Raw genomic sequence first — 27,523 nt, forward strand, 5'->3', positions numbered from 1 at the left:
GTGTGTGTGTGTGTGTGGAGCTCTGTCTTGTGAAACCCACCAGAGCACCTCTGCTGACTGAAGTCATTCTTCTGGAGAGCAGTTTTCATAATTCAGCAAATATTTCCTTCCAAAGATTAACTCCCTTGCAACACAGCCATGTGTGCAGCAAATGTAACACAATCCAGAAAACGCATTCCTTGTTACTTTTTAACCTTTGATTGATTTTCACGGTGCTGAAATATAAACGGTCTTATGTGTTTAGTCGAGACCTGTCAAACAAAGCCTTCACACCAGATTAGATTAGGTTAGCCACTTTAAGCAGCAAGATAGGAACACAGACACCAACTGCCATTTCAAACTGCTTTGCATCATAGTATAAAAACATATACATTAACACAAACACATAAACATAATAAAATCTCAGCCATACTTAAACCTCTTCAGGGGGTCACAACTATTTACCCCGTGTCTCGTGGCCCTCCCCGTTCTTCTCCCCCTCCAGACGTACAAGTGCAGCGGGGGCTACATGGACGGCCGGCTGTACCACCTCCCGTTCGGGGACTCCAGCGTGTCGCTCACGGCACCATGCAGAGCGGGAAGAGCCAGCAGAGCTACGTGCCCTTCGTCCTCCGGTAAGCAGCCGGGCCACACACACACACACACACACACACAGCCCAAAAGTGTTCGATTTCATCTTATTTCTAAACTGTCGGTAAAGACTCTGCATTGTGTATTTATTTGTTGTAGTAGTAATTCTGAAGGTGGAAATCAAGGCAGCTTGACAGGTTGAATTATCCCAGGATGTAATACAGCAAGGAGCGAGGTATCTGGGGACGGGCACGTGGTGAAGGTAGTGACCACGCCTTTTTGTGTTGCAGGGACGACGGACTCAACAACAGCCAGGCGCACATCGCTCTGAACGAACACGGCTTCCGCGACACTAAGGAGCGTCAGGACGGTACGCGCCGGCTGAGGGTTTGATTTTCTGGGGGTTTTGAGCAACGCCAACCAGGGCCGAGCTGGTCAGGCAGTAGCTCAGGAGGTAGAGCGGGTTGGCTGCTAACTGCATGGTTGCTAGTTCGATAGGATAGGGTGTGGAGGTGTCCCTGAGCAAGGCACCTAACCCTAACTGCTCCCGACGAGCTGGCTGTCGCCTTGCATGGCTGACACCGCCGTCTGTGATTTATTGAATGAATGGGTGAATGAATGGATGTAGGAATGGGTGATTGTTAGGCAATATTGTAAAGTGCTTTGGGTGGCCACTGGTTACAAAAGAGCGCCATATAAATAAAAGTCCATTTACTATTGACCATTTACATTGTGTGTGTGTGTGTGTGTGTGTGTGTGTGTGTGTGTGTGTTTAGATGGCGACAGTGATTCAGACAGCGACCTTTCCATCGAGGACGACCAGAGCGGCTCCTACGCCTCCACCCACTCCTCTGACAGCGAGGAGGGGGAGGGGCCCTACCGCCCAGAGGAATGCTGGGAAAACCTGGCCTCCAACGGCCCCAAGAGACCACACCTCCATGGTAGGGGACCTCCCACCCACCAGCCCTTTGTTTAATATTAAATAGAAACGATAAAGAATGGAAACGCCAATATAACAAAATAAATACAATCACATTTAAGGCTCAATGGAAACCCTAGGCGGGCGACTTTCAGAATAAAATGAAATAACGTCATTCTGTCAACTCACTGGCTGTGTGACGTGCGCTAGGGTAGCTGGGGGGCCGAGAGGGAGGGGGTGTGGGGGGTCAATAGTACGACCCTGGTCAACTTGGCGAGCGGTACTGGCTGGCCAGCATTTATTATTTGACTGTATCAGCGATAGGAAGGGATTTAACTGATAACATTATCGAAGTCAAGGTTATATTAAGCTGCGAGCTAGTTTAAATGTAGCATATTGCGAATAAATCTAAAACATTTATGCATCTTTTTAAATATGTATAATGTAAAAAAATATTATCTATTCTAGAAATTATATCAAATCTATATAAATTCAATAATATATATTTTTATCTAAAAAACAAAAGTATTTTTATAATTTATGATGTATATTATTTTTATTTATTTATAAATATATATATTTTTAATATAAAATATTCATTTTATTAAATAAAATGAAATGCTCTATACGGTATACAAAGTGACGCAGTAGTACGATGTGCGACGATCCCGTTTCCCGTCCCCATTAACACGACTAATACCCCCCAGACAACGGTAAGACGCAGCCGCCGGCAGAAGGCTCAGCGGGACGTCCCGGGGAGGGAGCTGGGGGGTCGGAGCTTCTGCTGGCGGAGGGGCCGGCCCACCCGGCAACCATCGCCAGGGACAACCGAACGGCGTCGGACGAGAGGCCCGGGGACAGGGACGGGGGCGGCGGCGCCTCCACCACGCTCCACAACCACCACCCCCACCACCACGCCCATCCGCCCCAGAAAGGTGAAGCCCCCGATCGCTGCTTTAGCCCCCGATGGCTGTCCCAGAGAAGGAATTGACATGGCTGAATACAGATATACGTGCACTTGTCCCGTGCGCTTGTACGCACACGGGACAAGCCCATAAGGTGAAGCCCATAAGGTGAAGCCCATAAGGTGAAGCCTAGATGGTGAAGTCTAGACGGTGAAGTCTAGACGGTGAAGCCCATAAGGTGAAGCCCATAAGGTGAAGCCCATAAGGTGAAGCCCAGACGGTGAAGCCCATAAGGTGAAGCCCATAAGGTGAAGCCCATAAGGTGAAGCCCAGAAGGTGAAGCCCATAAGGTGAAGCCCATAAGGTGAAGCCCATAAGGTGAAGCCTATAAGGTGAAGCCCATAAGGTGAAGCCCAGAAGGTGAAGCCCAGAAGGTGAAGCCCATAAGGTGAAGCCCATAAGGTGAAGCCCATAAGGTGAAGCCCATAAGGTGAAGCCCATAAGGTGAAGCCTAGACGGTGAAGCCCATAAGGTGAAGCCCATAAGGTGAAGCCCATAAGGTGAAGCCCATAAGGTGAAGCCCAGAAGGTGAAGCCCATAAGGTGAAGCCCATAAGGTGAAGCCTAGATGGTGAAGCCCATAAGATGAAGCCCATAAGGTGAAGCCCATAAGGTGAAGCCCAGAAGGTGAAGCCCAGAAGGTGAAGCCCAGAAGGTGAAGCCCATAAGGTGAAGCCCATAAGGTGAAGCCTAGACGGTGAAGCCTAGACGGTGAAGCCCATAAGATGAAGCCCATAAGGTGAAGCCCATAAGGTGAAGCCCATAAGGTGAAGCCCATAAGGTGAAGCCCATAAGGTGAAGCCTAGACGGTGAAGCCTAGACGGTGAAGCCCATAAGATGAAGCCCATAAGGTGAAGCCCATAAGGTGAAGCCCATAAGGTGAAGCCCATAAGGTGAAGCCCATAAGGTGAAGCCTAGACAGCGTAGCCGACGTGAGCTAGAACCCACATGGTAAAGGCAGCCCCTTTTTAGCGGCATGGTACAAGAACTGAATGCGAGGGTTCTTTCTGTCCGATAAATATTTTATTGGTTTGTTTATTACCAGCTAAGTTTTTCTGCGTTTGTTGTAAAGCAGATCTATTCTTTTTTGTTGAGGCTTTTGTTGCTTTGTTTATTGATTGGATTAATCAAAGGATCAACAAAGGAAAACCATAAATAGTTTACTGGGGCCAGAATCAGTATGGATTTTGTTTTCCACTTCCTCAGGGATCCTGAAGAAGAAGCAGCTGTCTCCCATCGCAGAGAGGAACGGGCTCCACCGCATCCACAACGAGCTGTCAGGGGCCGGCCAGGGGCCCGGGTCCCCTCGCCGGGCGGGGGGATCCCCCTCCCCCTCCTCCTCCTCCTCCTCCTCCAGCGAGGGCCGACGCGCGGCCCCCAAGCCCCCCCTCGCGGACAACCTCAACGGGGTCGCCATGACCATCAAGGCCGGGACGGTGGACGGAGACTCGTCGGGATCAGAGTGAGTAGCGCACACATGCACATGCGTACAAACACACACACGCACGCACACACACACACACTTGGACATGCTGTGTGGAATGGACACCATTCAGTCTGCTATGATGTGGTGCTGCTGTCGCCCGTGTGGTCGTTGTGTGTGTCCTCAACATCATGTGTTGTGTGTCCCATGTACACGTTGGTGTTGTTGGTGTATTAGTTTATCTGGCCAGTGTCCACCATCCCATTCAACAACAACAATAGTTATGATTATTAATGTAATGGCAATAAATACTTTAAATTGTAAACAAATAGATCAATTAGAATAGGATCACATTTTGGTGCTAATTTTAGATCATTATAGTTAAGTTAAGATGACAAAGACACTATTGTCGATCACTAATCTACCTCTTCTGCCTCCCTCTTTCATTTTTTGAAAACCATAGATTTTTATTCTTTAGTTTTGTTCACTGAAACACTGATCCCCATTCCCCTGATCCGGATCTCTGTCTCCACACTCGCCATCAGCTCCGACCCCCATCATGACCTCACCCTCACTGTGGCCCCGCCCACCATTTCCACTCACTCACTAACATTTCAATTTCTGTTTCTTTTTTTCTGTTTTGTTTCCACATGTTTGTTTTGTCTTGTTTGGTTCCCTGGTTTGTGTTGTGTTTGTGCGTTTGTGTTTTGTTTGTGTGTTTGTGTCCGTCTCCCGCTCCTCCTGGCCACTGCTGTTCCCTCCGGCAGCTTCCGTTTCCTCTCCATGTGACCGGGAAAGGGGGTGTGTCTTCACAGGTCCTAGAGTCGGACACAGCGGCGTCGCGGAATCCATCCATCCAATGGCAATGAAGAAGAACTCAGAGGGAGAGAGAGGCAGCATGGAGGCGTTGAGCACTGGACATTCCTTAATCCCAGAGGATCTCTTCCCTTCTCGATGCTGCACCTATATTTGAGGCGTGTGTGTATGTGTGTGTGTGTGTCGGTTGTGTGTGTGTACGTGTGGCAAACCTCAGGAGTCACCTCATTGGCCCAGGCTTAAAGCACACCGATCGGTCCCGCCTTCCCTCGAAAAAAAATAATCTGTTATTTTTGTTTACATACTTGAAAGCGATGCACTTTTTAATTTACACTGCCTGCCAAGATGCTCTGGTGGTCATTAGTTGTTTTTTTTAACTTTTTTAAATGATTGTGTATGAGTTTGTTCCCACGTTTGTGTTTCGCTCGGCAGATTACAGAGCAAAATGAAGAAGTCATCCCTTTTCAGGCAGGGCCATTCGGTTTGGTAGAATTGTTAATTATTCAGGGAATTAGACACACACACACACACACACACAAAAGCACCACAAGTTTGCGTTAAAGGAAGACCCGTAGTGTGTGTCGTCAAGAAGGAGCTAGGAGACCCCATCGGCCCATCTCCCGATGGAGTTCAGGTCTCAGGTACCGAAGTCGTCGCCGGATCTCTGAACGACGACAGTCTGTCCACAGACCCGACACCCCCTCTTTACCAGAGGAGAGGGGGACATGGACCCCCCAGCCCCACTTCCTCGTGCCTGGTCATCAACAGATCGTCGTCCAGTGGGCCCTCATCATCATCCCCTCACCCATTGGATTAGATCGACGGTTGGCGTACTAAAAAAGCACGGATGGACAGACAGACTGACAGGGAGTCTACCCTGTAACATATCCGATATAAGCTACTTGACACTGACGAAGGACGCGCTGTGTGGTAGTCCAGCTCCTCGGGGGGGTGGAGCAAGGATGTGGGTGGAGCTGGGGTGTGGGCGGAGCCAACGACGGCCGCTGCATCAGGCCACCAGTCCCTCAAGCCAGCCGGGGAAGGACTTTTTCTTTGAATCGCTGGCACCCCTCTGTTTCATGGACGTGAGAAACACCCTCGGTATAGGACGCTGTCGCTCTCCGCCACGGGAGAGACGTTGTCGTATGACCTCAATGACTAAAACACTGTATTTTATAGACTAGCAATGAGGCGATTTTGTTTTTGTTTTTTTTAGGCATTTGTTGTAAAATATCTAAATACCTGCTTCGAACTTGCTGTAATATTCCACCTGTAATCCAATGTGACTGTACAGAGTTGCCTGTAAAAAAAAGAATTAGGGTTTCCACCCTGTGGTTTCACCATATCTATAAAAGGAATTGCTTACGTAACGCAGTCGGACTCGTATACTAACTGGAACAATTCATTTCACTGTCATTTTTTTATATTGTGAAGAAAAGGCAGTTTCTGCTACTTTCTCTCTTCTGAACATGTATGACCTTTGTAGATATCATTTTAATAGCCATTCAATCTCTAAGTACTCCTCTGATGCAGGTGTCACCAGAACCAATCACAAATAACCTTTTCAAACCGTGTATGTGAACCTGGTTCCTTATAGACAGTAAATCTGATCCTACATCTGTTGTTGCACCTGTGCCAAGTCCAGTGACGATATTGTCATTTTACAATTGCTGTTTTGTGTCTTAAATGGATTGTACCTCATTTCAAAGCTGTTATATTCCCAGGAACACCACTGATTTAACACGTGTGGGGGAAAAAACGAATGGAGAAGTGGGCCACAAAATCAAAGTTTTTTCACGTTGATTTAATAAACGACTTTCAAATAATGTTGGCAATTTAGCTGGAATAACTGGCCCATTAAAGCTACTCCTTGTTTTATTGTTTTTATTTACTTGGTCTATACAAACTGCCTATCATCATAGCGCCCAAGCAATCAACTGCTCCAAAACCAACAACTGTCGTAGGTGATGTCAAAGCTTTAGTGATACAGGGTAGTGTCTAGGAAATGGCTGTTATTTTTTTATGTGGAAATGCTTTGTAAAGGATTGCACCGGATTTCAAGTAAAACAGACAGAAGTGGCTACCATGATTGTTTTTTTTGTCGTGTTTTTCTCCTCTTTCAAAGTCAAAAGGCTCGCCTCACAAACCCACCTCATCCGTTTGGGTTAGCCAAGATCCATGAATGACATTAGTGACCTTAAAGAGTAGATAGGACCAGCAGGCTGCTCTCATGAAACCATTGAGATTAATACTGAAGAAAATGTTAAATGGATACAGTGTGTTTGTAAAGGACCTTTGTATAGAAACTACTGATTCATAGCCATAAGAAAACTACTTGACTGGGATATTATATCACAGGCAGATGTTGATGTGTGGTGGAGGAGACGCACAACATGTACGATTTCTGGGCTGCAAGAATATTCAGACCAAAAATATTGGTAACTGCAAAAAAAAATGTGGGGAACCCCTACATTAGAAAGATGGCTCTTAGCCATCACAATCGGATTGTATTTCTTTGTATTGATCCCTCGTTGATCCTCCTCCTATGGCTTATGTTATTAGGATTTTTAAAGGTCCCATATTATACCGCCAGGTTGAGTGTGATAAACCGCTACCAAATCTGCCTCTTCTGACATCACAAGTGGGCGTGTCCAACTAGATGTATGACGGATAGATGAGCAACATTTGCTACAGTCCACTAGGTAGGCCGGATCTATCCAGCATACATCTAGTAGGGTCACACTCACCTGCTGGTATAATATGGGACCTTTAATGAACATTTATCTCATAGATGGTCACCAGCTTTCGCCATGTCTGAATGTCACCAAGCTTGCTCTTGGGTAATCTGTAGACTACACAGTATGTGTATATATATATTGTGTATATATATATTATGTATATATATATATATAGGCCAACAGAGATGTTTTACACAGAAGTTCGCTGCAGTGCAGTAAGGAATAGCCTCTTTATATAGCCAACAGGTTTCCTAAAAACCATCAAAAGTATTTATATTTAAAAAAGCATGTTTCAAACGCAACGCAGCCCAATTCCAATTCCAGAATATTTTAATACTTTGACAACATTTAATGAGAAAAACGAATGCACGACTCAGAAATAATTGAACATTTTCACCTTTTTTTATTTAAAACACAACGTATTTTTGTATTGATGCAGCAGTAAATTCAATTTAAATAGTCTAAAATCTTTTACACATGAAGTCATAATACTGAAAATTGGTCTATTTTTATTCTTTTTTTAAAACATCTTTGCACCTAGTAACAAGTTGTCCGACCACTAAGTAAATAGCATGGCGGCCGAGACAACACAATAGCACAATGTCAGAGTTTGTATACAAATACACAAAGCGCAAACAAAGAAAACATGTTTGTGAACCTATTGGTCTTTTGTATCAATGTCATATAAATAGTGTAAATCTAACAGTGGTAAACAAGAACAGCTTAGACATACTATATCCTACATCTGCTCTACGTGTTACGACGACAGTCCCAACCAACGACACGCCTGAGTGTCGTACGTCACCAAAAAGGGAATGTTATCTTCGTCTTTTATTTGTTTCTCTTCCTTCTGTCAGGTGGAGTCCTCCAGGCTGCTGCTCTTCTGGTCCGAGCCGCAGTGGCAGAGGCGCGACGTGATGCTCTGCAGGCTGGGCTCCACGATGCCCAGCAGGGGTCTCTGTGAGGGGTCCCCGTTCCAGCAGGCCTCCATCAGCTGCCAGCACTCCTCGTCGAAGCTGGCCAGCCTCTCGGGCCTGGCGCCTGCAACATGCCACTCACTGGTTCAGCCTACCGCCCGCACCTGGCCGGCTCATGGTGGAGCAGGTGAGAGTCTACACCGCTCAGACACTCACACGGACAGACAGACAGACAGACAGACAGACAGACATTCAAACAGACACTCAAACAGACAGTTACTCAGACAGACAGATAGACGGACAGACAGACAGACAGACACTCACCCAGACAGACAGACTGACAGACACTCACCCAGACAGACTGACAGACACTCACACAGACAGACAGACAGACACTCACACAGACAGACTGACAGACACTCACCCAGACAGACTGACAGACACTCACCCAGACAGACTGACAGACACTCACACAGACAGACTGAGACTCACACAGACAGACTGAGACTCACACAGACAGACTGACACTCACACAGAAAGACAGACAGACAATCACATAGACAGACAGACACTCACACAGACAGACAGACACTCACACAGACAGACAGACAGACAATCACATATACACTCACACAGACAGACAGACACTCACACAGACAGACAGACAGACACTTACACAGACAGACAGACACTCAAACAGACAGACAATCGCACAGATAGACAAACACTCACACAGACAGACAGACCGTCACACAGACAGACAGACCGTCACACAGACAGACAGACAGACACTCAGACAGACGGACAGACAGACAGACAGACATTCAAACAGACACTCAAACAGACAGTTACTCAGACAGACAGACAGACAGACAGACAGACAGACACTCACAAAGACAGGCGGACAGACAGATTCGGGGGTCCCGATCTACTGGACGTCACCCTATGCCCTATGCCCTACGCCCTACGCCCTACACCCTTGCTTCTCGTGGAACACGTCGAGGTGGGAGCAGCTCACCTTTCTTGACGTTGGTCCAGAGCTGGTCCTTGCTGGCACACTTCTCGAAGGCCTCTGGGAGCTTCACCGAGCCGGTGCAGAGGTACCAGAACAGGATCCCGAACGCGTACACGTCCACAGAGTTATCGTACTTCCCTGTGGGCAGACATTTTCAGGTTAAATAAAACCTAGTCCCAGCACTAGACTCTGATGCATTACAACTGATACATGCAGTCGCCACGGTCTTTGACCTCTTAAGAGATGAGCAACACCCACTAATAACATGTTTTCACAAAATCATTCACTATCAAGTTTTTACAGTGAAATCCCTACAGTTTTCTTATCAACTATTCTAATGGACCAGCCACCCCCTCTGCCTCTAGGATTGGGTGCCTGGGTGGGTGAGTGGGGGGGTATCTGACCGGTGAACAGCTCCGGGGCCATGTGGATGGGGGTGCCCACGATGCTGCCAGACATCATGGCCTCGGGCTTGCAGAAGCCCAGGTCTGTGATCTTCGCCCGGTTCTGTTTGTCCAACTGTGAGGAGAGCGGAGGAGGAGAGGGTTCACATGCAGAACACATGACACTCGTAAAAACACAAAACAATGACTAACAGCGGGGAAGAGGTCTGGCGACACCACTGGTGACGCGACTGAGAGTGAAGGGTTGCTTTGCTTTATACTAGACTTAAAAACAAAACAGGAATTGTATTCATGTATTTTAATTTAATAGATAATTTAACAAAAGCAACTCTCTGTTTCACTTAAATGCATTTTCTTGAAGAAAAACTTCAGCATTTGATGGTACCGTACCATAAATCAACCAATCAACACAATCGTTAGAACCTACTCTACCCTAAAATCGGTCACTCAATCTACACAGTTCACCACTAGATTCCATGACACAAATGTCATGGTGATGTCTGAACTCCGTGCAGACGACGACTGAGCTGGGCTCCACTCACCAGGACGTTCTTCAGCTTGATGTCTCTGTGCAGCAGGCCCTGGCCGTGCAGGAAGCGGATGCCCTCCACCACGTCCAGAGCCACCTGGAGCCTCTCCTGCAGCGACAGACTAGCCTGGGGGGGAACCGAGGCGTTAGAGGGGCATCCAGCGCGGCTTCTCTGACGCTAAACGACTATCAGAGAGTGGAAACGTATGGTCGTTGTTTTTTATGCGATATTTCCAATGCTGGTGATACGCTGACATTACATTAAGTATCAACTCGGGGCTGGGCTGGTCTCTGTGTATCCAGCATGTCCTGCAAAGCTATGCTAACATCAGCTTGTTACACGTTTGACCAAAGGGCTTTAATGCCACTTAAAAATAAAGAATAAAATAAACGGTATCTGTGGCTATTGCAGGCTTGTAACAAGCCGTCCATCACTTCACGCAATCCCAATGAACTGATTGGACTACCTGTGTGTCTACCTACATACCTAACTGCCTACATGACCAAAGTCTCTCCCAGAACTAGGCAGAGCTTCAGCAGAAGCTAGTGAGCCGGTCATGTGTTTGGGGGGGTGGCTTCGGAGGTTTGCCTGCAGGGAGGGGTCTTTTTGTCTTTTTTTAAACACTAGGGGTTAGACACGTCCAACACCCATCTTACTCCAGCTGGTTTCTCCAAATTGCCTACCCTACCTTTAAGGGTAGGTTAGGCAATTTATTTTGTACCCCTGTACAAAATAAAATGGACGTAAGCCCAGCAAAAAAAAGACATGTATGTACATGTAAACAGTGGGCTGTGGCAGGGGGTCACCTTGATGCCGGCGTAGAGGTCCCTGTGGAGCCGCTCCATGATGAGCAGCACGGCGATGCTGGAGCCTTCGCCGTAGGTGTGATCTATCACCGAGCCGTGCAGGTCCACCAGCCTCTCGTGCTTCGGCAGGGACCTGAGAGCAGGACAGGAACCCTTCAATTCAACTTTATTCATCGTCGACCGCCAAACAGCTGATCAAAGTGAAACCATAAAGGACGGGACGCAAAGGAGCAGCCGGTTGTTCTTAAATGGGAGGTTTTGATGCTTGGAGACTAGGTTTGTCTTTGAGCCAAGTTGTTTTTCTATCAGGTTTTATTAAATGATCCACCAGGGGGCAGCGGTCCCTGCCCTCATGCACTGCATTCCTAACGCTCAACCACAGAGATGGCAAATTCTCGGCCTGGTTAGAGGATTAAAGCTCAGACCTGTCAGAACAGCTGATCAATGAATGAAAACAAGCCGTTAATATTTGGTTTGACCAAGTTTTGTCAAGCGATGCGTTAACTTCAGACCATTTATAAAACACTTGTGCACATTCACAACACAAAGCAATGTAGTCACAGCCATTTTTCCTTTATTGAAAGGTTGGCAGGTTGAGTGACATAACACCATGACTCAGTGGTATTCTCGTTAGACCCACCTTTGTGGTTCATATCATAAAAAAAGAAACGCCAGGACATGAATGTCTACATGCTACCAATTAAACTCCATTATTTCCCACCCTGGTTACTAAAACACCCATTAACGAACAGGTCGTGAAAGTTAGCGTGACTGGCAAATACTTCAATGCAATGCATGAGAAAAAATGTATGGGTCTGTATTTGTCCCCAAACAAACAGTATTTGTCCCCAAAACAAACAATATTTGTCCCAATACAAACTTTATTTGTCCCCATAACAAACAGACCATACCAACTCACGAGCTGCCACAGGGGGACTGACCTGGTGTAGTGGAACTCCAGGGCCAGATCATTCCAATGTTTGTCGTCGGGAGGAACCACCGACTTCAGGGCGCAGGGGTTGTTCCCCCCCCAGCTGTCACACAGGTAGACCACTCCGTACTGGCCGCGGCCCAGCTCTCGGCCCAGTTTGGGCTTGCCTGCCCCAAACACAGTGAAAAGGGGTTTCCTTCAACCGATATCAATAATTACATTTATTTAGCGGACGCTTTTCACCAAAGCGACTTACAATATCCTCCATTGTCAACCACAGAGCGTGTGATTCTGACTGAACAAGAGGCTTGGCTTTGTGGAGATATCCTGGTTGCCACAACAACAATAACATTAGTGTGTGTATTCTGTCAAATATATGGATTATAATAACAAATGAACAAACAAACAAAATAATTCAGGGGAATTTCAAATTCCAAACAAGTACACCATTACATCTCAAATAAATAGATGTATTATCTGAATAATAATCATAAAACTACTAATGCCGCATTTCTGAAGAAAATGTGTGTGGTTGCATGAGCCAAATCGGTAATATTCAGTGAGCATGCTAACATGCTAGTGCCAGCAAGGCCAATTAGAAAGCACAACAAGTTGTAAGTCCCTGGGCGGTTGGAAGTGGACTTGTGATTGTTTAAATAGGCGGATGTTTTTGGTTTGACTGCAAGTTGTAGCGCCACCCTGATCGAAGCAGTAATTACTTCTTGGAGATCTGCTTGTGTTCGGTTTCTATTTGTGTACCAACGTTGAAAAATATGAGATGTGCATCTCCAGAATGGTTGAAGCGTTTTTTTCCCCATTGAGCACAAGCAACAGTGGTAATTTGATCGGACACTGCCGTAATTAGTTTTGCTATCAACGTAAAACTTTCCATCTTACTTAAGGAGGATGTCCTTGATGGGCCCACTAAGTTTTAGGGCCCTGGGCTTTGAAGCAGACTTGTGGTTGATTGGACAACCAGGGGTCATTAGCTCATAATCTTATTTGCGCATAAACAGGCCATAACACAGATATTTTTACCAGAATCAAAAAATATACAATAACTTGGTTAAGGAGCATGTGAACCCAATTTTGGGTCGTTAAGGGTCTGTTTTCAAGGTTTTCTTCTATAGGATTCTCTTTTCTTACTGGCTGTTCAACTGTCTGAGGGGAACTAGCGTAGCTCGCCGGGCTGGCTGGCGTGAGTGGAGGGGTAGTTGGAGACTCAATAGTGATAAAGTTAATAAAGTAAAGTGCACCCGACATACTCATGAATAGAATGAATGAACAGTTTGGTGTATACTATATGTTTATCAGAGGAGGAGTATGATAGTACTGGTGGTGCTGGTGGTGGTGGTGCTAGTGGTGGTGGTGGAGCTAGTGGTAGAGCTAGTGCTGGTGGTGGTGGTGGTGCTAGTGGTGGTGGTGGAGCTAGTGGTAGAGCTAGTGGTGGTGGTGGTGGTGGAGCTAGTGGTAGAGCTAGTGGTGGTGGTGGTGCTAGTGGTGGTGGTGGTGATGCTAGTGGAGATGCTACTGGTGGTGGTTCTAGTGGTGGTGGTGGTTCTAGAGGTGGTGGTGGTTCTAGATGTGGTGGTGCTGGTTCTAGTGGTGGTGCTGGTTCTAGTGAAGCTAGTGCTAGTGGTGGTGGTGGTTCTAGTGGTGGTGCTGGTTCTAGTGAAGCTAGTGCTAGTGGTGGTGGTGGTTCTAGTGGTGGTGCTGGTTCTAGTGGTGGTGCTGGTTCTAGTGAAGCTAGTGCTAGTGGTGGTGGTGGTTCTAGTGGTGGTGCTGGTTCTAGTGGTGGTGCTGGTTCTAGTGGTGGTGCTGGTTCTAGTGAAGCTAGTGCTAGTGGTGGTGGTGGTTCTAGTGGTGGTGCTGGTTCTAGTGGTGCTAGTGCTAGTGGTGCTAGTGCTAGTGGTGGTGCTGGTTCTAGTGGTGCTAGTGCTAGTGGTGCTAGTGCTAGTGGTGGTGCTGGTTCTAGTGCTGGTGCTGGTTCTAGTGAAGCTAGTGCTAGTGGTGGTGGTGGTTTTAGTGGTGGTGGTGGTTCTAGTGGTGGTGCTGGTTCTAGTGAAGCTAGTGCTAGTGGTGGTGGTGGTTCTAGTGGTGGTGCTGGTTCTAGTGGTGGTGGTGGTTCTAGTGGTGGTGCTGGTTCTAGTGAAGCTAGTGCTAGTGGTGGTGCCGTTCTAGTGGTGGTGGTGGTTCTAGTGGTGGTGCTGGTTCTAGTGAAGCTAGTGCTATTGGTGGTGGTGGTTCTAGTGGTGGTGGTGGTTCTAGTGGTGGTGGTGGTTCTAGTGGTGGTGCTGGTTCTAGTGGTGCTAGTGCTAGTGGTGCTAGTGCTAGTGGTGGTGGTGCTGGTTCTAGTGGTGGTGGTGGTTCTGGTGGTGGTGCTGGTTCTAGTGGTTCCAGTGGTGGTGTACCGTGCAGAAGGACGTCCCTCAGCGAGCGGCTCTCCAGGGAGAGGCGGGCCAGGCGCGGGGCGTGGTCCTTCCTCACCCGCAGCCACAGGTCCTCCGTGCGCTCCAACCGCCCAGTGTGGCCCTCCTCCAGCTGAGAGCGAGCACACACACACACACACACACACACACACACACACACACACAGACGCACACACACGCGTTTGAAGATGAAAGTCTCCCTCGGCGCGTAACTTCACAGGCAGCAACACGCTAGCAGAACGAACATCACTACTAGTTGCAAAGCAGTACGGAGTAGGAATAACAACATTTCTCAAATCTTTTCAAATCCGAATTCCGAATTCTTTAATCAATCTGCTTTACTTTTCTACGAGCCATTATTTTCTGGGAGTCAAAGTCAAGACTAAACCCGAGCCCTCCTCGTTTCACAAAGACTGGTATCATTAACCGTGACCATCACCACCACAATCATGACATCGTATCATATTTTGTAATACTTGGCGGTGAGGAATCGTGTGTAAAGGTTGTATGCGTTGGAGGTATGTTGCTTTGCATGTCCACCACTTCTTGAACAAAGATTGTGTGTAGAGCATGGAACTGTGAGCCCTAATCAGTGATATGAATCATTTGTCCATCATGTGATGACATGCAGCGACCATGGCAACAGGGTGGGTCGTCCCAGTTTAGTCCAAACGATTAAAACCCGCTACGCACTGATCAAAACATTCACTGAAAAGTGGCATAATAATTAATAATCATAATAAGACGTCATCATTTTCTTGGATGAGATGATAGAGCACTTCACAAGCCATACTATGAAATCAATAAATGATCCTTCAATCAAAATCAAATTAAACTTATTTTCCTTGTCATTTACGCCCACATTAGTCAGCGGTTTGGAAAATAGTTGCAGAGAAATGAACCCTGACAGTAAGAATCAGTAAGAGTCCTTCAACTGACATCTTTGGACCAACACAGCTGTCGCTGATAACTCTAATAATGGGCCTGCTACTTTAAGGTACCAGGGTACGGCTAGGAGACGCGTCTTCACTAGGTGAGTCTTCCACCGATGCCCCTTTACATAAAAGGAGCTGACCCATTCCTGTTATGAGCTACAACTGTGTGTCTCCTAGGAGGACGCCTGTGTGTCTCCTAGGAGGACGCCTGCGTGTCTCCTAGGAGGACGCCTGCATGTCTCCTAGGAGGACGCCTGCGTGTCTCCTAGGAGGACGCCTGCGTGTCTCCTAGGAGGACGCCTGTGTGTCTCCTAGGAGGACTCCTCTGTGAAGAGGCTCTATTGGGATTCTATGTTTAGACCGAGGCCACCCACTACCAAAGGGCTACCGACGTGGATCACCGTAGGGAGGTGTACTGACCCGTCGTAGGGAGGCGGACCCCAGAGCAGGACTGACCTATCACAGGGAGGTGTACTGACCCGTCGTAGGGAGGCGGACCCCAGAGCAGGACTGACCTATCACAGGGAGGCGTACTGACCTGTCGTAGGGAGGCGGCGAAGGCGTCGTGGGAGCTGTTGAGGCGCGTCCTGAACTGGGAGCAGATGCTGCGTGCCAGCTTGGCGGCGCTCAGGCTCTCGATGGCATCCTGGGCCACCTTCCGCTTCCACTCCGGGGTGATGGAGGGCGGGTTCACGAAGGTGATCCTCTGGACTATCTGCACCACACGGAGACAGGGGGAGGGACCGCGGTCAGGGAGACATTGGCATCCGTGACGCGCTGGTGCTGTTGTACAACATGAGATCATTCGTTGCTGCTCTATTAGAGAGGACACAAACTTAGGAATGCCTCATTGCATGCATTTTTCATTGCAGTTAAAAAACACAAAATATCAAATCTCACCCTAAACACGTAATCAGAAAATATCGTAAATAAATATCGTACCATAATAGTTACAGAATCACAAATATTTACGAATTCACAATCACCACTAAAAAGTAAGGTCCCTTCCGATCCCCGTCCCCATACCCCCCCCTTGATACGCAGTTATGTACTGCAGATATACACGTCTGGTTTGTGGCCCTTACCTGTTTGACCTGTTCCCAGACCAGTCTGGTGATGGAGGACCCAGAATGGAAGGTGACCTCCACGTGATAAGCAGCGTTTAATATCTGGGAGCGAGACGGGAGGCACACGTCACATCAACATGTTTAGCCCTGGATTCACACGAGGGGGATATACAGTACTACTACAGCGCTTCCCCCACTTAAATCCAGTTTTTGTGCAGCGCTACCACTGGATTACTAGTGGAACTGCAATCAGCAATGCAAGATTTTTTTTATATATATATATGAATCTTTTACAGGCGCCCCCTACTGCACCCCATTGTTACATTGTCATTGGAGAAATATAACGAGAGAGGGAATTAGTGCATCAGAGACATACTGTCATCAACGTTCACACACAGACTGTGCACGCGCACATCTGCACCATGCACGCGCACATCTGCACCATGCACGCGCACATCGGCACCTTGCACGCGCACATTGGCACCGTGCACGTGCACATTGGCACCGTGCACATCAGCACTGTGCACATCAGCACTCTGCACGCTCACATCAGCAGTGTGCATGCCCACATTAGAACTGTGAACCACCACTTTGGTAAATGCTGTACTAGTGTAGAATATATATACTATGCTAACTACCGATATAGCAGTGCCCTTACCCTTACCCATGTGCAAAGTGTCACATATACTTCTTATGAAATATATGTCATTATAAATACATTGCTACAACTACACTCCCATGAGTGATAAAAAATGTGCTTTCTGGTTAACCTAAAACTTACTTCTGATGGTATGAAATGGTGTGTAGAGCATTAACAAAAACATTAGAGCAACAGAATACATAAGAAATAGGAAACAGAACAGTGAAACGTGGATGCATTACTAAACTAGAATCCCCCAAAGTAGTACTATTGTTTAACATAACGATATATGCATGCAGAATAGAAAATCTCCATTGCTATGTCTGATCTGAAATATTCTCGACTTCTCCATTATACAGGAACCTGTAAGTGTCGGAGTGGGGGGGCTTATAAGAGAAGTGCACTCCCCAACCCTGGTTTTAGTCCTGTTCGTGTCTGCTGTAACTATTTCACACATAACTACGGTTTGTTATGTATTATGTAACTATCTTTTTGGTTCAATTTACCAAAAGAAAAGCCCCTTGTGGTTTTACTTAATTTTTTTTATTCTCTAGGAAACAAAACATGTCCCTGCAGGCAGCAAGCTTGTGTGCCTTGATATAAAAAGCGGATATTAAATGAAGTGAAATTACATTGAAACTTGCTACTGCAAAACAACATCTTCCAGGAACAGGATTTAATCATTTCCGGTTGTCAATCAAGACCCAACCCATCCAGAGTGATAACAGCAACTACCTTCTAAAGAAATGTCCCAAAGTTGGCTTCAGTTGTAACCATGTGAATAACACCCCCCTCTTCTTAGGACCCATCCCAAAACACATTCTTTATGATCACAGTGTTCTGAAACAGATCATTCGTGACAGGCTCCTACAGTGTTGTACCACAGTCGTTGGTTTTGATTGCGTTGTCCTGGAAGGCCCCCTACCTGTTTGAGGTGATTCGATGTGATATTGTGGACAGAGGAATCAATGGTGGATTTCTCCAGACTGCTGAGACAGCGTTCCAGAGTTCCTACGAAGCTCTCTCTCAAATAGTCCACCGAGCTTATCAGCTTATTGGCCACGGCCTGGTTCAGCCGACCCACGATCAGTTCCTGGATCTCCTGGATGCAGGTCTTGATCTCCTTTGACGTAACAGGCTCTCCGCTGGTCGTCACGATGATATCTGGGGGTTTGGGTGGGGGGGGAGATCGAGAAGAGTTTCTCAACTTGCTGAGAGAATCAAAACACACACACGCACGCACGTACGCAGGCGCACACACACACACACACACAAGCACAAATACAAACATGAACGTGTGCGTACAATCATAAACACACACACAATGCAAACACGCATGTTAGCACTTTGAAGTAATTATATTGATGTGGAAGGACTTTAGAGTTGAACGCTTAATTGAGCAATTGACATAAAAAGATTTCACAAGGGAAAAACCATTCCCACCGCAGAGAAAATTACGCAACGCAATATGACCTAAAAATCCCAAAAACTGATAAAAGTCATGATTCCACTGTTTCAAAGCTTAAGAATACAGAACAATTAAATCCACAATGGGCCTGTAGTTGGTGCTAGTGGGCTAAACCGGACCGCAGCCTGACCTCAATCGGAGCCCCAGTGTGCCAAGATTATCGTGACAACAGCCAACAGGCCGTCCAAAGGCACATTAAAACACAGCAAGATATCAATAAGGCCGCTTAATAACAGCCCCTCCTATTAAGAACAGCTACAGAGGAAACTGGCAGCCGTCTGGGGAGCCACGAGACGGCAATCTCGTTTAAAAGGGTAACAATAATAGCATTAAACAGAGAGACGTCCCCTCTGTTCTCCGACAACAGAGCCAACAGCCCTTCTCTGTTCGCTCTGTGTTTCAATCTCAGACCTTACCCAACCCCACGCGGGGCCCTCGGAGAGCGATCAAAGAGCGGAAGCCACACTTAGCCCCGCATTCCCGTTAAATCGCCGCGTCCAAAGTCACTATAGTCCAACGACACACCGCTCATTTTATTTGATACGATACGAGCTGCCGGTCTGCTCGGGGGACGTCCTCCTTGCAGGCAGAAAGCCGGCGACCCCAAGCTTGTCGACACAAAGCGGTGACTCTTCCCCTCTGCGGCGGGGGGTCCAGACACACTAGAGCCACTGTGTCACAGCAGTCGGGGGGGGGGGGGGGGGGGGGGACGACCAGCGAGACAGGCCTCCGAGCCGCCATAGCAACAGAGAGCTGCTGTAGAGACAGGCGAACACACACACCGGCACGCGGGCCGGGGGGCCAAGCGGGAACAGAGAGGGGTCTTCTACAGTGGTAGAGGACTGTTGTTCGTTTTAGGAACTCCTTTGGGTTCTGTGATGAATTGGTAAATCGGATATATATTCGTCATGTTTGGTGTTAATCTCACGTTTGATAGCGGATATCACAGCCAGGACATTGTTCGTTGTACACGTATGCCTCGTCGTTAAAGTCTTTATACATTAAAATGTGATTATACATGCCTATACGATATCATATGAAAAGGACTGAAAAATAACTGGCAAAAGAGACCAGAATAGAAGGAGTCCTCTATTAATCATAGCAGAGTAATGGTGACCTACTTTGGCGGCGAAGCACATGATAACATGAACCAAGCTGTTAAAGTTGCTCCAACGAGCTCCTCGGCATCATGGGAAGTATAATACATCTGTAACATGGAGGTCATAGGCCATGCTACTCCAGGTCGTCCCCAGAAGGCTAAAAACAAGTTGAACTCTGGGTAGTGGCGCCTCTACCGCAGCGTCTGGGAGAACGTGGTCCTCTTCCCGCAGAACTCGAGAAACTGGTGTTCTACAAACTAGGGCTGTGCAATTCATGGGACTCTGATCGTGATTTCGATTTTTGGGTCAAACGATCTCCAAACTAGTCTACGTTTTTTTTGAGAGAGAAATGCTCAATAAATGCATCATGTTTTCAAACTCAGAAAGAGTCGTTTGAATAATCCTGATTTCAATATTGACCAAAATAATCGTCATTATGACTTTCCTCCCATAATCGAGCAGCCCTACGACAGACCACGGCTCAGAATGAGACACTCAAATAACACGGCCTGTGTCATTAGACGGGGGACTAATGACACGCCTGTGGGAAAAAACAAGCCCCCGTGGCAGTGCTTTTCCTTCGGGGGACGGGACGGGACGGGACTGGGAGACGGATGGAGAGGGGTTCAAAGGGCAGAGCCAGACCTTTGAACTGCAGGTTGGCGGCGTCCTCAAGCAGCTGGTCCTTCATGCTGGCCAGGGTGTCCACGATCATCTCCTTCATCTCCTCCTGCTTGCGGTTGGCGATGGCCATGAGGGAGGCGAAGAGCTCCGCCTCCTTCTCCCGGGTGTACTCCAGGCGGCGGGGCGTGATCTGCAGGTCCCGCTGCATGTCGAACGCCTGGGGATCAGACGCACGCGCACACACACGCACACACACACGCGCACACACACACAGACACACTGTAAGACACTCGCAACATACACAGGAATGGAGTGTGTGTGTTCGGTATGCGTGTACGTGTTTGAGTGTGTGTGCGCGGGAGAGTGAGATAGAGTGAGATAGAGAGAAAGAGTGAGAGAGTGAGGTGTGTGAGAGTGAGAGAGTGAGAGAGAGAGAGAGTGAGAGAGAGAGAGAGAGAGAGAGAGAGAGGGTGAGATAGGGTGAGATAGGGTGAGATAGGGTGAGATAGGGTGAGATAGGGTGAGATAGGGTGAGTGAGTCCAGGCTTCGAAACCCACTGGTGGACCAGTGAGGTCAGCTGACCGATAGCTACTCGAGATGTCCAAACCAATACGTTTTGACGTCCTTTCATGCAACAGCGGTTATGATCTAGTTCCGTCTCAGCATGGCTCACATGACACATTTCCTTTGGGTCAGGCGAAGCTAACGAGGCGACCAGGGTTTACGCAGCACCCTGGCGATCCCCGAGCCACCGGTCCTATCGAGGCCCCCCCCAGGGACCCACACGGACCTGGTTGATGAAGAGGTCCAGGCAGCGGCAGTGCACGCCGTTCAGCAGGTTGGCCGCCTCCACCTGCTGGTTGTGGAGCACCTGGCGGGCGAAGGGCACCAGCAGGCGGTGCAGCCGCTCGAAGGCCTCCCCCAGCACGCTCTGGGGCTTGGCGCCCGGCGCCGGCGCCTGCGAAGGCGCTCCGCAGGCGCAGTTCCCGGCGGGGCTGCTCAGGAAGCCCAGCGAAAGCAGCTGCTTGTAGAGGGGGCTCTTCTCCCGCTCGCGCTCCCGCTCGCGCTCCCGCTCGCGCTCCGCCCGCCGCCCCGGCTCCGGCGAGGCCGTCGGCATGACGGCGGGGATGCGGACGAAGCAGATGGGGACGGGGAGCAGCTCCTTGGCCCTGTGGAGCTCCGCCACCTGCTCGGCGCTCAGGACGTCCTGGTTCAGGGCGTACAGGACGATGGGCGTGATGCTGCGGGTGCAATCCGCCAGGGCCTCCTCGATGGGCTGCACGCTCGGACAGGGCACCACCATGATCTTTGCTTCCTGCGGGGAGAGAACGCGGAGGAGCCCTGTGGTTGAGGCACGGTATCGCTTTGGACCGTCGCAAAACAGGGGTAGGGACAACGTGTTCTATGTCTGATTTTCAAATACACAGATGGTCTGTCTGTCTGTCTATACACACATATATACACATACATACACATATATACAATACAGGATTAATGCCGTGATGGGTTAGACATGACCCTGAGAGTAGCAGTAAGAAAACAAGCCAAACATGGCACGGAACCGGCCGCTTCTATTCCTGAACACACAGGGTCAAGCTAACATTTAGAGGGGGCTCTTGGGAAAATATATGGCAGGGCAAAACACGACTAGTGAAAAAAGTGCTTCGTCTTTGATAAATTATAGCAACACCAACCAATATAGAATCGGTGGGGTCGTGAGAGAGAGAGCGAGAGAGAGAGAGAGAGAGAGAGTGGGGATGAAAAAGAGCGAATGGAGGCAGAAATGAATAACAGGGCCAGACAAAGGAGACAGACCGTCCTGTCGCCTCGACACAAGAGCTCCAACAAGTCAGTCTGGGCAGTAGTTAGCAGTCATTTGTTCGCGTCTACATATACAACCAATACTACCTGAAGGCAGTCAACCTAGAACAACCCAACACAACATAATGTTCCAGGTGTGTTCTTTGAATAGTACCGCTCAACACTCTGGCTGATGTGACAACCCTTTGTTAACAGGAATGTCGACACAGATGTAACCGATAGTCAATGGACGTTATTCCGTGTAAAGCATTTAGGATATGTGGCAATAGGTTACCAGGGCTATTTATAACTTGTGTGTAACCGTGTGCCTCAACTGACAGGGCAGTGTAGAATGGAGGAGGGGGATAATTAGCTGGCTGCTGGCCTCCAGAGCCAGTGCTGGGATTGTGACAGTGTGGTGTGAATGTGACAGCCAAGGGAGAGAACTGCTCATTATCGCTTTCCTCGTAGCAGGCCCCTGCAATTGGAAACACGGTTGTAAAGTCTAGAGCCCAAACAAAGATTAGCCCTTTCTCTCTTAAAAATATACGAATCATCACTATCATTCATTATTTCAACATGCATAACCGATGACCTCATGGATTCGGAACAAATCACTGGCTGAATGTCTGGCTGAAAGTCAAAGATAATGATGATATCCTATCATATCTATATCCATGTATCCATAGGGTTCTATTCCAAGGTCCCAACCATCAAGGTCCTTTTCCTACGCCAAATGTAAACAAATGGCTTTTCCAGAGTATCAATACGAAGAGCAAACCAGAGTTAACCAGACTAGACCAGCCTAGACCAGACTAGATCAGCCTAGACCAGCCTAGACCAGCCTAGGCCTCCCTGGTAGCAATCATCCTTCTATGGCTTTGGAACATTATAAAGTTCAATAAAAGTTTTTTGTGATTGTTCCTTTCTTAAGCTTTAGATTATGATTTGGTACTATTTTAATTGGGAAGGTAGAAGTCTGGCCTAGACGGACGGACTCTGAGTCGCATTGAACACAAGACGTAGATCGTATGAGCCTTATCTTATCGATAAGATAAGATTTTCAGTCAGCAAGGCACGACTGAAAACACAAAACTTTAAAGAGAACTAATCACATGAACATATCGGAGGAAGTTTGTACTTTTACGCTGCTCCTCCTATGACATGAGCAAACAAAACACTGTCCTGGGCCTGGGCTGAAACTACGGAGTCCGCATCAGAGCAGCAGAAGGGTTTGGGAGTCTTGCCTGGCCTGGTCATGTGAATCGCACCAGACCTGAGCCATTACGTAAAGAGGGGGTGGAGGGTGGGCGTGAAGCCCTAACCAATGTGCGACCTATTTTCTGGAGCTGTCTGATCCTTGGGTTTGCGTAGTGACCTGCTAAACTCTTTAGACGAAAGGATTAGACACCATTTTCCACATTTCACACATGGCGAGGAATGACTAAAATCACCACACCATGACAAATCGATTAATCCTTCAGACCTTCTGACCGTCGGGGGCCCGTTAGCCGGAGGGACCAGCCGGGGGCTGCAAACCCATGCTCTCACAATGACGCTGTGCATTAGGAAAGGAGTTAGACAAGAGCAATGTCCCATCTCATATCTAAACCGCAATTGAAAAACCCCCGGGGAAATCTGGACGTAAAATAATTCATTCAAGTTCTGAAAAGTCCTGTTCCTCCCGGCCTAAAAAAAAAAAAGTGTCAGCAAACCTGTGCTTCGTTCTTTAGAGCCGAGCTGTCAACTCATTCAACATTCAGAGATCAAACATGATCCGCAGCCCTCCACCCCCTCCTCCACCGATTCCAGCGTAGGGGGGTGTTCTGGACAAACAATAGGCTATCCTGTCACTTTGCAATGAATTAGCCAATTCTTCCTTTAGCCCAGTGTTGCAGCCCTACTTGCATACAGCTCCTATGGCTACGGGCTATCCCTAGAGCTCCCTATCACAATCACTAACAAAGCAGGACACTCACACACAAACACACACAGGGATCATAATGGGAAAATAGCATGGTATCCTGTGGCAACAGCAAGAAGCACTTCAATAGACCTTATTCAACCTGGCGGCTCTAGGCTCTGGGCGGCCATATTGGTGAGCTGGGTGGGTAAACCTACAATGTTTGTTTACCATGTTAACCATGAAAGCTTCCAATGTTTGTATCCTATTTCAAACAATTCAGGGCCCGATATTGGGTTCATACTACAGCCATAGTGATCGACTGTGTACCGGCCCCGGGGCGGCGGGCCTACCTGTAGCAGTGGGTGATGCAGGGTGATCTCCAGCTCAGCCAGCCGGTGGGCCGGGTCCTCACACTCGTCGTGGATCTCCAGGTCCTCCAGGGGCACCGTGTCCCAGCGGCCGCAGTTCGCCGCCAGCTGGTGCACCAGCTCGTACTGGCCGGGCAGCGCCAGGCTGAGCCGCGTCTGCCTGCCGTGGGTGAAACATAGCTTCCTCCTCTTGCAGACGGTCACCTTGTCCTCTTCGCAGGCCACCCCGGCCTCGTGCACCAGCGGCAGCAGCCTCTCCCCGAGGATGCAGTTCAGCAGGCGGTAGCGGGCGGCGCAGTCCTGGCCCAGGACTAGGATGTAAGGAGACGCTCCCACGTTGTTCCGGAGGAACTCTTCCTCATGGCTGGGGAACGAGATGCAGCTGAGCTGACCTGTGGGGGACACCAGACCACCAGAAGGGTGGGGTCAGTCTCCCCAGTAGTAGAAAAATCCCAATAGAGCAACAGGTTTACTCTCTAGGAGGAAGTGGTAACAACCCGATAGAGGTGCGGGCTCAGCCTCTAGGATGAAGGGGTCAAATCTCAAGGTTTACACTCTATCTCAATAGAGGGGTGGGGTCAGACTCTATGATGAAGAGGTCACATCTCAATAGAGGGGTAGGGTCAGACTCTAGGATGAAGGGGTAACATCCTAAAAGAGGGGTGGGGTCAGGCTCTAGGATGAAGGGGTAACATCCCAATAGGCAGCTGTACCTAATATTATGACATGCCAAGTACTTTCGCAGCAAGTACCATCGGCAGCTAATACGCCTTTAGTCATCAGCAGCTAATATCCCTAACTAGTCATAAGCAGCACTAGCGAATTTCCCTGTAGTCATAAGCAGCTCTAGCTAATATCCCTAGTAGTCTTAAGCAGCAATTAGAGGAAATACAGACAAAAATCATATTACACTGTTGTTGAATCTGAGATTATATTCGCAATATATTGTTGATTATTGTGTGATCAAGTGTCATCTAATAGGCTGCATTGCAGCCTGCATAAGTTTAAACACAGAAACCAATTGAGACGGACTACTTAAGGATAATGATCCATGATCCTCAATTATCCTCAATGATGCTGAGTCACGGTCTTAAGCACAAAACAGATGAGGTCCACCAATGGCCTAATCTAACCGTACGCTTTCTCCACACACACGTTTTACCATCCCATCACAGCAGGCGTCTTGCCAAATAGGGAGCTGTTCATGCTCACGTGAATAAATCTTTGCATATTTGGTGCACTAAATCTGTTCAGGCTGCAGAGAAGGCCTTAATCTCTTTAGTTTTGCCCTAACACCAACATTATTTTACCAGTCAGCAAGTTGAGAGAATATATCAGGAAAATGGAATGGATAGATATATAGATACATCGATTTTCGATTATCGAAGACACACACTTGACAAAGATACAATTCCAAAAAGTCATAACACTCACTAAAAACGAATAAGTCGAATTAATAAGTCACATAACATTTGTTAATCTGGTATATGGAGACCAAAATGGATCAATAAAAAGGTAAACATAAAGGTAGGTTAACACAGTTGTATATAAAGTGAGAGATATATTACGAGGGAAGTAGATTAGAGAGAGAGAGATAAGAGATGTGAGATAGAGATAAAGTGAGAGGGAATTTATAGATAGGAGAACTCTGCCAAATGCACTCTACTACCCAGATGCTAAACTGCAGGTGTTGGTTCTTACCTGCTTCAAGGGACGCTGCGTCCGAGTTGATCGCTGATGCACATGCATTACTATAATTCTGTCTTATTTCCCGGAAGAACAGGTTCGTCTCCTTCAGGTTCTTCTTGAGTTGTATGGAGTGCTTATTGAAGCTGTTAAATATCCGTGTTAGTTCTCGGGCCAGATGAGTCGGTTTCTGCACATGTCCATCCATTGTAGGGTTAGTTTGCACTGTGCAGGGCTTCCTCAAACAAGAATAACAATAGCAGCAAAAAAAAGAAGAGATGATAAACTCAAGTATTCAGTCAATCCAGTGGTGCGTGAAGAAATCCAACGCTGGTAATTGCTGCATTATTAACCCAGACAGCAGGGCGACGGGTTACATTAAAAGATAAGAACATGATCAGCCTTTGATAGCGATTGTATTGCTTGACAGTTGAGTGTCATTTAAAAAACTGATCAAAGCTGTGAGTGTTTTATTGGGTCAACTGAATGCAGTAAGAGCAGCACAGCTAGCTCCCATTAGCTTCAACCAGTGTGGACAACGGACGGTGACTTAACTTGGAGCTAATGTCCCCGCACAGTAGCTCCTTGTATCGTCCGTGCCAGCTTTTAGTTCGTGTGCTAGAGTTTTAGTACGCTACCTACGTCCTTTGCAACTGACATAACGTTACTGTAAACGTGGAACCAGATAGAAATCATGTGCCGAAAGCCAAAACGATCCCTACTTTTCCTCGTCACTTACGGTCCAAGTTAAGCGACTAGCCATCAGGTATCCCTGGCCCTTCCCTCGGCCTGGCAGACTGTCATGCCCAATCACCCCTTGACCATCCCGGACATATCTCCGCCGAGCAACACTCCGAAACGATGTGCACTAGGGTTGCTTGTGTCTGGAGGATGTCAGGCCATTCACAATCACTGTAGCCTCGGTGTTTCTGAAGGATCCCTGGGGAAAAAGCCGCCCTCTGTCTGGTTCCAAGTCTGTCGAAGTTCGGAGATTTCAATCAAAAGCAGAATATGATATGACAAATTATTGCCCCCAAAAACAAAAAAGACCCTGCATGTATGTGCGGGTCAGCTTTTCCTGGACGTCCAAATCACAGGCAAGGTTCCAAATCAGTGTCAAAACGAAGTTGACAAGACGCAAGTTGGGTAGGAAAGGGCGTGGACAGAACACGGAGAGTTCTGGGAAATGCATGCTTACCCAGGTGGAAATGTGAAAGCAACACCCACCATGTGACAGACCACCTTCAAACAAAAAAATATATAGATAAGGACAAATCCCTTTTATCAAAATTGAAATAAGGGGAAATAATAAAAAGTTTATTGAGACATTCATTCTGGTTCAACTCACGCTATGCGTTAAAAAGACGCTCTCTTGTGGCCAAGATAAGGAGGTACAAAAACAACACAAACAAAAACGTGGGTCTCACAAGTTGTTTTCTATGGAAAGGGCGGTTGTATTTGTACTA

General features: G+C 47.7%; 2 protein-coding genes across 2 annotated transcripts in view; one reads left to right on the plus strand and one right to left on the minus strand.

Moving 5' to 3' along the window:
• The window catches only part of celsr2 (cadherin, EGF LAG seven-pass G-type receptor 2), a gene marked incomplete at its 5' end in the record, with an annotated part of 57,234 nt that extends 52,197 nt beyond the window's left edge, over positions 1 to 5,037 (plus strand). Inside the window, 7 exon segments of the mRNA XM_079747670.1 lie at positions 485 to 557; positions 560 to 614; positions 861 to 940; positions 1,347 to 1,511; positions 2,197 to 2,424; positions 3,660 to 3,915; positions 4,644 to 5,037. Of these exon segments, the coding sequence (XP_079603796.1) occupies positions 485 to 557; positions 560 to 614; positions 861 to 940; positions 1,347 to 1,511; positions 2,197 to 2,424; positions 3,660 to 3,915; positions 4,644 to 4,665 (879 nt within the window). The 3' untranslated portion in view covers positions 4,666 to 5,037.
• A 2,804-nt stretch (positions 5,038 to 7,841) lies between these two features.
• On the minus strand, positions 7,842 to 27,183 carry dstyk (dual serine/threonine and tyrosine protein kinase). Its single transcript, XM_079748242.1, has 14 exons — positions 26,073 to 27,183; positions 24,354 to 24,763; positions 21,088 to 21,612; positions 20,318 to 20,513; positions 18,030 to 18,268; positions 16,483 to 16,566; positions 15,936 to 16,112; positions 14,445 to 14,574; positions 12,044 to 12,200; positions 11,103 to 11,235; positions 10,309 to 10,422; positions 9,767 to 9,881; positions 9,366 to 9,500; positions 7,842 to 8,471 (listed from the first exon to the last, which is right to left on the minus strand). The coding sequence occupies exons 1-14, from the start codon at positions 26,263 to 26,265 to the stop codon at positions 8,284 to 8,286; spliced, it is 2,796 nt and encodes a 931-aa protein (XP_079604368.1). The 5' UTR covers positions 26,266 to 27,183; the 3' UTR covers positions 7,842 to 8,283.
• Between the last annotated feature and the right edge of the window lie 340 nt (positions 27,184 to 27,523).

This window comes from Pollachius pollachius, assembly GCF_949987615.1.
Source record: "Pollachius pollachius genome assembly, chromosome: 12".
In the NCBI taxonomy this organism is placed as follows: Eukaryota; Metazoa; Chordata; class Actinopteri; order Gadiformes; family Gadidae; genus Pollachius; species Pollachius pollachius.